The 12,395-nt window shown below is 42.1% G+C and overlaps 1 protein-coding gene across 2 annotated transcripts in view; it reads right to left on the reverse strand.

The window, feature by feature from the left end:
• Positions 1 to 12,395, reverse strand: part of LOC134344369 (E3 ubiquitin-protein ligase HECW1-like) — a 485,729-nt gene that overhangs the window by 201,411 nt on the left and 271,923 nt on the right. For both annotated transcript variants that reach the window (XM_063044047.1, XM_063044048.1), the window contains one exon: positions 2,467 to 2,636. In XM_063044047.1, the coding sequence (XP_062900117.1) occupies positions 2,467 to 2,636 (170 nt within the window). The remainder of the gene's footprint in view (positions 1 to 2,466; positions 2,637 to 12,395) is intronic.

A 12,395-nucleotide genomic window follows, 5' to 3' on the forward strand; every position in this document is an offset into this window, starting at 1 on the left:
ATTAAATATCTAGAGTTAATTCAGTCCTACTTACTAAATCTCTCCACGCGGACACCACTAAATGTTCACCTGCAAATCTCCCATAGAGTATAGCAAGAGATCAAGTGAAATCTATACAAGTCACCTCCTATTACAGATTTAGACTAGGTTATATTTTAATATCATAGTATCATAGTAAATAAGTCCACTTTATCTTATAAAAACTACAATAATATTTCCATTTTAATCCGGTCTTCAGTGAACTATTCAAAAATATCATTACAGATTTAAGATCAACTCCAATTTTTTAATATATGTGAGAGGAAGTAACTGATTTTGATCAAAAAAGTCTATTTTCTCAATGTTCTTCATAATAAGTCCATAATTATTGTTATTAATTCATTAAACAATAACAATCTCTGCTCAAAATTACCATGGATGTGAAAGAATTTTTTTTTGAAGTTTGTCACCAATTTGGGCACACACTCTCAAAAAGGCTTGCTTACTCGATTCACTTTGCTACTCTAGGTTTCAATGGACTTGCATTCCAAAGTCTTGGCTCCTCCTCAGTTCACTGTGTTCTACCATCCACCATTTATCTATCGAGTTTCCCGTCTTGCTCTCCTTAATGTGATTCTTATTTTATTTGCAACATTGCATATTTTGTGGCAAGTAGCTGCTTAATTGTAACAAGATCAGAATCATACACCCCCACATTGTATCAGGGACAACTTTCAGTGACCAATTAACACTAATCCCATGTTACTCTCCTCACATTTCCATCAACTCCCCAGATCATCCCATTTGACTACACACCAGGGACAATTCACAGTGGCCAATTAATTTACCTTCCCATGGTAGGGGTAGGTTTAAGATGAGGAGTTTTAAAGGGGATTTGTGGAGAAATTTTTCTTTTACATACATGTTGAATGCTTAAAACCTGGAACTCACTGTCAGAGGAGGTAGTTAAATCAGAAACAATCACAACGTTTAAGAAGAATTTAGACAATTAAATATAATCTTAGAAACCACAGATCATTAATGGGCAAACAAGAGAAAATCTGCAGGTGCTGGAAATCCAGGCAACACACAGAAAATGCTGGAGGAACTCAGCAGGCCAGGCACCATCAATGGAATACTTTATTACTTTATACTTTATTGTCACCAAACAATTGGTACTAGAACGTACAATCATCACAGCGATATTTGATTCTGCGCTTCACACTCCCTGGATTACAAATATTAAATATTAAAAGTAGTTAAAATTACTAAATATTAAAACTTTAAATTATAAATCATAAATAGAAAATAGAAAAATGGGAAGTATGGTAGTGCAAAAAAAACGAGAGTTGATGACTGTACTTTTTTTTTTCCATAGATGCTGCCTGGCCTGCTCAGTTCCTCCAGTATTTTGTGTATGTTGTGATCATTAATGGGCAGCTACGGCTCACCTTCTTCATCCTGATGATGGTGCCAATCTATGCTAATCCTATTTGTCCACTTTAGGGCCTCTTCATTCTTGTTCAAATATCTTCTAAATGTAATTATACCTGCCTCCATCATTCCCGCTACTGTCTGTAAGTAGTTTGTATGTTCTCCTTTGACTGTGTGTGTTTCCTCTGGGTGCTCTGGTTTCCTCCCACAGTCCAAAGACGTAGGTTAAGTGGTCATTGTAAATTGTCCCGTGATTAAGCTCGGGTTAAATCTTCCTTCATTAATTTCTTGGTTACAGTATCAAAAATGTCAATCAGATTTATGAGCCAGAATCTCCCATATACAAAACCATGCTGACTGCTCTTTGCCAGTACCTGCCTTTCCAAGTTTGATCCCTCAGAGTTTCCTCCAAAACTTCTCTACAGTTGACAAATGCTCATTGGCCTGAGAATTCCAGGCTTATCCCCAGTGTCCTTTTTGAACACGGTTTTAACATCAGCTACCCTCCAGTCTTCTGGTACCTCACTATTGGCTAACAAAGGTGAAAAGCTTTCTGTCAGAGCCCTAGCCATCTCTTCCCTTGCTTCCCTTGACGTCCATAGGTAGATCCCTTCTGTCTCTGGGGATTTATTCATCCCAATGTGCTCCAATATTTCTTGCACTTCCTCCTTCCCGATATAGATGTGCTCTAGGATATCAGTGTACCTCCCCCTTAACTATACACCTACATCCCTCTCCCTGGTGAATCCCGATGAGAAGTATTCACTTTGGGTCTCGCTGGCTCCACACATACGTTATGGCTCTGGTGCCAGAGAGGACTTTTCCTTTTTTTTAAGCTACCCTCTTGCTTCTAACATACTTATACAAGATTTCAGGATTCTTCACGATCCTACCTGCCAAAGTCATTTTGTGGCTTCTCCTAGCCTTTCTAAGTTCTTTCTTGTCATGTTCCAAATCTCACTTGGTTCAATCAAGACCACACTGATATAATGTATATTTTCAATTAATGATCTTGGTTCATTGGGTTTGTATGTTAAGGCTTCCTCTTCCTACCTCTCTCTGCCAGACAGGGTTGATGGTGTTAAAAGTAATTCCAGTTCTTTTCTCTTGCCCATGGTGAGGTAATACTGGGAAAATGCTATGTTTGCCCGGCTGAATGGAAATCTTCAGGTAAGGATCAGGATTAAAGAACATCCCCTTCTTCAGACCAATGGCTTGAAACCCTATCAAAGTAATCAAAACATTTTTTAATGAGGATATGAAAGATATTCTCCAATAAAGTGTCAACATTTTATATTGCAAATAATTTACTTTTGTGACTTTTAAAACATTTGAGATTCTAATAAATAATCATGATCTTCACATCAAACAATATTGGAATTGGAATTTGACTACAATTGTCACTTGGATCGAGATTTGGTGAAAATCTTGTGTTGCATACTGTTTATACAGATCAAATCACTACACAGTGCATTGAGGTAGAATAGGGTAACGATAATAACAATGCAGAACAGAGTGAAACAGCAACAGAGAAAGAACCATGCAGGAAACAACAATGTACAAGATCATAATAAAATAGATTGTGAATAACGGGGTCGATGATGAGGTCAAGAGTCCATTTTATCATGCTAGGGCAACAATAAATAGTCTTATAACAGCAGGATAGAAGCTGTCCCTTGACTCAGAATTAGCATTAGCAGGAAGCACTTTGAAAACAAATCTTTCTGTGCAAGGTGAAAGTGTTTAAAGTGCTGGAATGTGCATTCCCAGGTGTCAAGATTAAAGCTTTATCAAATTTAATGCTGTGTCAGGACATCCAGCTGGCAGCTGTCTTAAATCTGATCATTTTGATATATCTCCATGCACCTGCCTGCTGCAAATGCAATTTAAACATTTTTCATTTTTAATAGAAAGATTTGTTTCTGAAAAGCCACATCTGGCAACACCAAGAAAATCCATCTCATTGTATTACAATAGAAACATGGTTTACAGGATAGTCTATCACACAGAGGAGTCAAGGCAGAGACCACGGTGTTGTAGTGGAAAATTAGACGTATATTTGAAGTGGAGGAAAGTCAGGAGATTCAAGCGACCATCAGGGCTGACAGATGGGACAAAAAAATTCAAGCTGCTGGGGGGGAGGGGTCAGGTGGGAGGATCTCAGTGGGTCAGGCAGTGTCTATGGAGGCAAAGGGATAATTGACATTTCGAGTCATGACTCTTCATCAGGACAGTGAGAGCAAAGGGTGAGCAAGTTGGAAGAGGTGAAGGGAGAAGGTGAAACAGGAGCCGGCAAGCAGTAGGTGGATGCAAGTGAAGAAGGATTCATGGGCAGGTGGGGAAGGGAAGGGTGGGGAAAGAGTTGGAGAAGTGAAAGATGGAGACAACAAAGGGCTTCGGATTATGGCTGATAAGAAAGATGATGAATGGAGCCAGATAATGGAGGGATGATGGGCAGAAGGAACTGTAGTAGGTAGGTATAAGGGATTGTGTGGCGATAGGCAGATGGAACTAGGTGGGGGAAAGAAAAGAAACTGGGTAACATTGGGGGGGGGGTGTTGGAAGAAAGGAAGAGACCAGAATGTGTCTGAAGGAGAGAGAAAGGAATTTAAACTGCGGGTTGGCTGAAATTCAAGAATCAATGTTGATTTCAAAACTATCCAGGCAAAATATGAGACATTATTCCTCTAGTTTGCAATTGGCCTCACACTGGCAGTAGAGAAGGTTGGTGTGGGAATGGGGAGGGGATTTAAAATGGGTAGCATCTGGTAGCTACAGATAGCCATTGCAGATGGAGCAAATAGACAGGGAGATGCTGGTTATGGGATTAATTCAGGGTTATCCTAACAAAGGGTCAGTACATACACAGTAACTGAATAACCTCCTCCTTTAGTGGTGCTTTTGTTAAGAAAACCATTGAGGATTTTCATAACTAAGTACCAATATGTATTAAGTCTAAAATACACTTGGGGTGAATAACATTAATTTGAATGATTACAAACATTGGAATTCTCCATAAAGAGAGGAGTTGCAGATGTTAAACATGCTTGTGTTTGGTGGAAACGCAGTATGGCTGACAAGAGGCCCAAGAAGAGCAGTGACCATGCAACATATTGAATGGCAATTTAAACTGATGGAACTTTGAGCAGAGGTGTAATTGGATGTCCACACCTACTTCTTCTGTGGTCTATCGCAGAAATGGAAATAAGTTTAGCTCTCATTGTCATTAAATATTAAGAGCTGCAGAAATTATTGTGAGTCTCATGTTAATTGATGTAGTTATTTCAAATAATTTAGTGCAATTAATACTTAATAGTATTCTTATTTTCTTACATTAAAACATGATAAGGAGAAATTTACCTTCAAAGAAAGACAAATGAAGGAAACATTAGACAGATGAGATTAATCCCTTTTGTATTATTAAATAATAATACAAATAATAATACTTGGCTGGCACTGGGGCAGGAATGGATTCTCAATATTCCTGGATTTCAGTGCTTTAAAAGGGATAGAGAGGGTGGAAAGAGGGGAGGGGGGTGGCATTACTGGTCAGGGATACTATTACAGCTACAGAAAGGATGGGTAATGTAGCAGGATCCTCTTTTGCATCAGTATGTGTAGAAGTCAGGAACAGGAAGTGAGCAGTTACTCTACTGGGGGTATTCTATAGGCTGCCTGGTAGCAGCAGAGATACCGAGGAGCAGATTGGGAGGCAGATTTTGGAAAGGTGCAAAAATAACAGGGTTGTTACCATGGGTGACTTTAACTTCCCTAATATTGATCGGCACCTGATTAGTTCCAAGGGTTTAGATGGGGCAGAGTTTGTTAAGTGTGTCCAGGACGGATTCCTGTCACAGTATGTTGACAGGCCGACCAGGGGGAATGCCATACTAGATCTAGTACAAGGTAATGAACCAGGTCAAGTCACAGATCTCTCAGTGGGTGAGCATCTGGGGGACAGTGACCACTGCTCCCTGGCCTTTAGCCTTATCATGGAAAAGGATAGAATCAGAGAGGACAGGAAAATTTTTAATTGGGGAAAGGCAAATTATGAGGCTATAAGGCTAGAATTTACGGGTGTGAATTGGGATGATGTTTTTGCAGGGAAATGTACTATGGACATGTGGTCGATGTTTAGAGATCTCTTGCGGAATGTTAGGGATAAATTTGTCCCAGTGAGGAAGATAAAGAATGATAGGGTGAAGGAACCATGGGTGACAAGTGAGGTGGAAAATCTAGTCAAGTGGAAGAAGGCAGCATACATGAGGTTTAGGGAGCAAGGATCAGATGGGTCTATTGAGGAATATAGGGAAGCAAGAAAGGAGCTTAAGAAGGGGCTGAGAAGAGCAAGAAGGGGGCATGAGGAGGCCTTGGTGAGTACGGTAAAGGAAAACCCCAAGGCATTCTTCAATTATGTGAAGAAAAAAAGTATGACATGAGTGAAGGTAGGACCGATTAGAAATAAAGGTGGGAAGATGTGCCTGGAGGCTATGGAAGTGAGCGAGGTCCTCAATGAATACTTCTCTTCGGTATTCACCAATGAGAGGGAACTTGATAATGGTGAGAACAATATGAGTGAGGTTGATGTTCTGGAGCATGTTGATATTAAGGGAGAGGAGGTGTTGGAGTTATTAAAATACATTAGGACAGATAAGTCCCCGGGGCCTGACGGAATTTTCCCCAGGCTGCTCCATGAGCTGAGAGAAGAGATTGCTGAGCCTCTGGCTAGGATCTTTATGTCCTCGTTGTCCACGGGAATGGTACCAGAGGATTGGAGGGAGGCGAATGTTGTCCCCTTTGTTCAAAAAAGGTAGTAGGGATAGTCCGGGTAATTATAGACCAGTGAGCCTTATGTCTGTGGTGGGAAAGCTGTTGGAAAAGATTCTTAGAGATAGAATCTATAGGCATTTAGAGAATCATGGTCTGATCAGGGACAGTCAGCATGGCTTTGTGAAGGGCAGATCATGTCTCACAAGCCTGATAGAGTTCTTTGAGGAGGTGACCAGGCATATAGATGAGGGTAGTGCAGTGGATATGATCTATATGGATTTTAGTAAGGCATTCGACAAGGTTCCACAAGGTAGGCTTATTCAGAAAGTTAGAAGGCATGGGATCCAGGGAAGTTTGGCCAGATGGATTCAGAATTGGCTTGCCTGCAGAAGGCAGAGGGTGGTGGTGGAGGGAGTACATTCAGATTGGAGGATTGTGACTAGTGGTGTCCCACAAGGATCTGTTCTGGGACCTCTAATTTTCGTGACTTTTATTAACGACCTGGATGTTGGGGTAGAAGGGTGGGTTGGCAAGTTTGCAGACGACACAAAGATTGGTGGTGTTGTAGATAGTGTAGAAGATTGTCAAAGATTGCAGAGAGACATTGATAGGATGCAGAAGTGGGCTGAGAAGTGGCAGATGGAGTTCAACCCAGAGAAGTGTGAGGTGGTACACTTTGGAAGGACAAACTCCAAGGCAGAGTACAAAGTAAATGGCAGGATACTTGGTAGTGTGGAGGAGCAGAGGGATCTGGGGGTACATGTCCACAGATCCCTGAAAGTTGCCTCACAGGTGGATAGGGTAGTTAAGAAAGCTTATGGGTCAAGGGATAGAGTTTAAGAGTCGCAATGTAACGATGCAGCTCTATAAAACTCTGGTTACGCCACACTTGGAGTACTGTGTCCAGTTCTGGTCACCTCACTATAGGAAGGATGTGGAAGCATTGGAAAGGGTACAGAGGAGATTTACCAGGATGCTGCCTGGTTTAGAAAGTATGCATTATGATCAGAGATTAAGGGAGCTAGGGCTTTACTCTTTGGAGAGAAGGAGGATGAGAGGAGACATGATAGGTGTGTACAAGATAATAAGAGGAATAGATAGAGTGGATAGCCAGTGCCTCTTCCCCAGGGCACCACTGCTCAATACAAGAGGACATGGCTTTAAGGTAAAGGGTGGGAAGTTCAATAGGGATATTAGAGGAAGGTTTTTTTACTCAGAGAGTGGTTGGTGCGTGGAATGCACTGCCTGAGTCAGTGGTGGAGGCAGATACACTAGCGAAGTTTAACAGACTACTAGACAGGTATATGGAGGAACTTAAGGTGGGGGCTTATATGGGAGGCAGGGTTTGAGGGTCGGCACAACATTGTGGGCCGAAGGGCCTGTACTGTGCTGTACTATTCTATGTTCTATGTTAATATGTAATATCAACATTTGATCATTATTATGGAACATTACTTGACTTTCACTTATGTTATCCTGTGCTAGGCCTTGCATACTTCACTGCTAATAGTTTGAACCCCATATGCTAATGATGACTCTGTTTTCACCTTTATACAGGTCAGGGAGAATTTTTAAGGCTATCAAGTTAAAACCTCCTATAAACCCAACCAATCCCATTCTACACTTGTCAGAACCTGCACCCACTGGTAAGTTTGTGCCAGGCTGCAGCAGGTGAAGTGTTAAGGAAGATAAGTTTGTCCATCTATGACTTGCAGCACGTTTGTGATGTTCGGAGAACATTCCCACTAAAATTTGGAAAAAATTCAGCTCTATGTAGTTTTCTTCAGGCCAACAGAACCTCATTTTCACATATAACCAGTCATATTGACAAGTACTAAACTTAATACCGACAGTACTGAATTTGGATACTTAATAACCATGCTAAATCTTGAACAACTAATGGTCAATAGGTTTAATATATCATGTGGGAAATATCTGTAAGATATCACTTGGAAAAACAATAACATTAAAATGAAGTGACATATTCATTTCATATTCATATTCATTTGGGACTGTCTCTCTGCTATTCATCCAGTGGCATGAGAGAGAAACTGGCCAAAGTTGACTGGAAAGGGACACTGGCAGGAAAGATGGCAGAGCAGCAGTGGTTGGAGTTTATGCGAGAAGTGAGGAAGGTGCAAGACGGGTATATTCCAAAAAAGAAGAAATTTTCGAATGGAAAAAGGATGCAACCGTGGTTGACAAGGGAAGTCAAAGCCAAAGTTAAAGCAAAGGACAGGGCATACAAGGAAGCAAAAATTAGTGGGAAGACAGAGGATTGGGAAGTTTTTAAAACTTTACAAAAGGAAACTAAGAAGGTCATTAAGAGGGAAAAGATTAACTATGAAAGGAAGTTAGCAAATAATATCAAAGAGGATACTAAAAGCTTTTTCAAGTATATAAAGAGTAAAAGACAGGTGAGAGTAGATACAGGAAAGATAGAAAATGATGCTGGAGAAATTGTAATGGGAGATAAGGAGATGGCAGAGGAACTGAATGAGTATTTTGCACCAGTCTTCACTGAGGAAGACATCAGCAGTATACCGGACACTCAAGGGTGGCAGGGAAGAGAAGTGTGTGCAGTCACAATTACGACAGAGAAAGTACTCAGAAAGCTGAATAGTCTAAAGGTAGATAAATCTCCAGGACCGGATGGAATGCACCCTCCTGTTCTGAAAGAAGTAGCTGTGGAGATTGCGGAGGCATTAGCGATGATCTTTCAAAAGTCGATAGATTCTGGCAGGGTTCCGGAGGACTGGAAGATTGCAAATGTCACTCCGCTATTTAAGAAGAGGGCAAGGAAGCAAAAAGGAAATTATAGACGTGTTAGCTTGACATCGGTGGTTGGGAAGTTGTTGGAGTCGATTGTCAAGGATGAGGTTACAGAGTACCTGGAGGCATATGACAAGATAGGCAGAACTCAGCATGGATTCCTTAAAGGAAAATCCTGCCTGACAAACCTATTACAATTTTTTGAGGAAATTACCAGTAGGCTAGACAAGGGAGATGCAGTGGATGTTGTATATTTGGATTTTCAGAAGGCTTTTGACAAGGTGCCACACGTGAGGCTACTTAACAAGATAAGAGCCCATGGAATTACGGGAAAGTTACATACGTGGATAGAGCGTTGGCTGATTGGCAGGAAACAGAGACTGGGAATAAAGGGATCCTGTTCTGGTTGGCTGCCGGTTACCAGTGGTGTTCCACAGGGGTCCGTGTTGGGGCCATTTCTTTTCACATTGTACATCAACGATTTGGATTATGGAATCGATCGCTTTGTGGCTAAGTTTGCTGACGATACGAAGATAGGTGGAGGGGCCGGTAGTGCTGAGGAAACGGAGTGTCCGCAGAGAGACTTGGATAAATTGAAAGAATGGGCAAAGAAGTGGCAAATGAAATACAATGTTGGAAAGTGTATGGTTATGCACTCTGGCAGAAGAAATAAACGGTCAGACTATTATTTAAATGGGGAAAGAATTCAAAGTTCGGAGATGCAATGGGACTTGGGAGTCCTCGTACAGGATACCCTTAAGGTTAACCTCCAAGTTGAGTCGGTAGTGAAGAAGGTGAATGCAATGTTGGCATTCATTTCTAGAGGAATAGAGTATAGGAGCAGGGATGTGATGTTGAGGCTCTATAAGGCGCTGGTGAGACCTCACTTGGAGTACTGTGGGCAGTTTTGGTCTCCTTATTTAAGAAAGGATGTGCAGACGTTGGAGAGGGTATAGAGAAGATTCACCAGAATGATTCCGGGAATGAAAGGGTTAACATATGAGGAATGTTTGTCTGCTCTTGGACTGTATTCCTTGGAGTTTAGAAGAATGAGGGGATACCTCATAGATACATTTCGAATGTTGAAAGGCATGGACAGAGTGGATGTGGCAAAGCTGTTTCCCATAATGGGGGAGTCTAGTACGAGAGGGCATGACTTAAGGATTGAAGGGCGCCCATTCAGAACAGAAATGCGAAGAAATTTTTTTAGTCAGAGGGTGGTGAATCTATGGAATTTGTTGCCACGGGCAGCAGTGGAGGCCAAGTCATTGGGAGTATTTAAGGCAGAGATTGATAGGTATCTGAGTAGCCAGGGCATCAAAGGTTATGGTGAGAAGGCAGGGGAGTGGGACTAAATGGGAGAATGGATCAGCTCATGATAAAATGGCGGAGCAGACTCGATGGGCCGAATGGCCGACTTCTGCTCCTTTGTCTTATGGTCTTATGGTCTTATGATACCAGAGCGTACAATCATCACAGCGATATTTGATTCTGCTCTTTGTGCTCCCTGGAGTACAAATCAATAGTAAATATTAAAAATTTAAATTATAAATCATAAATAGAAAATAGCAAAGGGAAAGTAAGGTAGTGCAAAAAAACCAAGAGGCAGGTCTGGATATTTGGAGGGTACGGCCCGGATCCGGGTCAGGATCCGTTCAGCAGCTTTATCACAGTTGGAAAGAAACTGTTCCCAAATCTGGCCGTATGAGTCTTCAAGCTCCTGAGCCTTCTCCCGGAGGGAAGAGGGACGAAAAGTCGGTTGGCTGGCTGTGTCGTGTTCTTGATTATCCTGGCAGCACTGCTCCAACAGCGTGCGGTGTAAAGTGAGTCCAAGGACGGAAGATTGGTTTGTGTGATGTGATATCACTCTGGAGAAGCGTTGCTGTACTGCAGTCCAACCATCTACCCACCCACCCACTCACTCACTCCTCCCTGCAATGAGGCGAGACACTGGCACTGGGGTCAGGGTCCCCTGAAGAGGATGGACATTCTCACGCCAGAATATCACAGTTATTAAGCAATCTGAAGGAAGTGGATTCTGTGGAACTAGTGTCAGATACTTTTCTTATCGGGGCAACCAATTTCATCTCCAACTTAGTGGACAATTGGCAACAAAGTGAAAAGACCTTGCAGTCTTACCAAATGACAGGATTTCCTCGGTATCTGCTTCATTGCACAGTCTATAATTCATTTGCAACCATCAGCAGCAGATGATGAATGCAAGGCTTCATTTCTTTAGGAAATCTGTTGCTTAAATCCCTTCCTACATTATCATCAACTTAGTTCCTCAATGCATCCAGTTAAAAACATTCTCACCAAAAACACACATTTTAATGACCTCACACTCTGTTACTCCTTGCCAAGGCTCTTGGCAAGAGTGTATCAAAAGAAGAGAGGATTAAACAGAGTGGCCAAACTGTGAGACGGACAGTGGATTACTTGAGGCTTTAGCCCAAGAGACTTCAGCATTAGAGGCAGAGGCTGAGGCAAGTTTCTGGCAAGTTTAGAAACATAGAAAACATACAGCACAATGCAGGCCCTTCGGCCCACAAAGCTGTGCTGAATGTGTCCCTACCTTAGAACTACCTAGGCTTTACCCATAGCCCTCTATTTTTCTAAGTTCCACGTAACCATCTAGGAGTCTCTTAAAAGACCCTATTGTTTCTGCCTTCACCATCGCCACTGGCAGCCCATTCCATGCACTCACCACTCTCTGTGTAAAAAACGTACCCCTGATATCTCCTCTGTACCTACTTCCAAGCACCTTAAAACTATCCCCTCTCATGCTAGCCATTTCAGCCCTGGGGAAAAGCCTCTGACTATCCACATGATCAATGCCTCTCATTATCTTGTATACCTCTATCAGGTCATCTCTCATCCTCCATCGCTCCAAGGAGAAAAGGCCAAGTTCACTCAACCTATTCTCATAAGGCATGCTCCCTAATCCAGGCAACATCCTTGTAAATCACCTTTGCACCCTCTCTATGGTTTCCACGTCCTTCCTGTTGTGAGGTGACCAGAACTGAGCACAGTACTCCAAGTGGGGTCTGACCAGTGTCCTATATAGCTGCGACATTATCTCTCAGCTCTTAAACTCAATCCCACGGTTGATGAAGGCCAATTGCACAGTATGCCTTCTTAACCACAGAGCCAACCTGCGTAGCAGCTTTAAGTATCCTATGGACTCGGACCCCAACATCCCTCTGATCCTCCACATTGCCAACTGTCTTACCATTAATACTATATTTGCCATCATATCTGACCTACCAAAATGAACCACCTCACACTTATCCGGGTTGAACTTCATCTGCCAGTTCTCAGCCCAGTTTTGCATCCTATCAATGTCCTGTTGTAAGCTCTGACAGCCCTCCACACTATCCACAGCACCCCCAACCATTGTGTCATCAGCAAATTTGGTAACCCATCCCTCCACTTCCTCA

The sequence above is a fragment of the Mobula hypostoma genome, chromosome 3, assembly GCF_963921235.1.
Source record: "Mobula hypostoma chromosome 3, sMobHyp1.1, whole genome shotgun sequence".
Lineage (NCBI taxonomy): Eukaryota > Metazoa > Chordata > Chondrichthyes > Myliobatiformes > Myliobatidae > Mobula > Mobula hypostoma.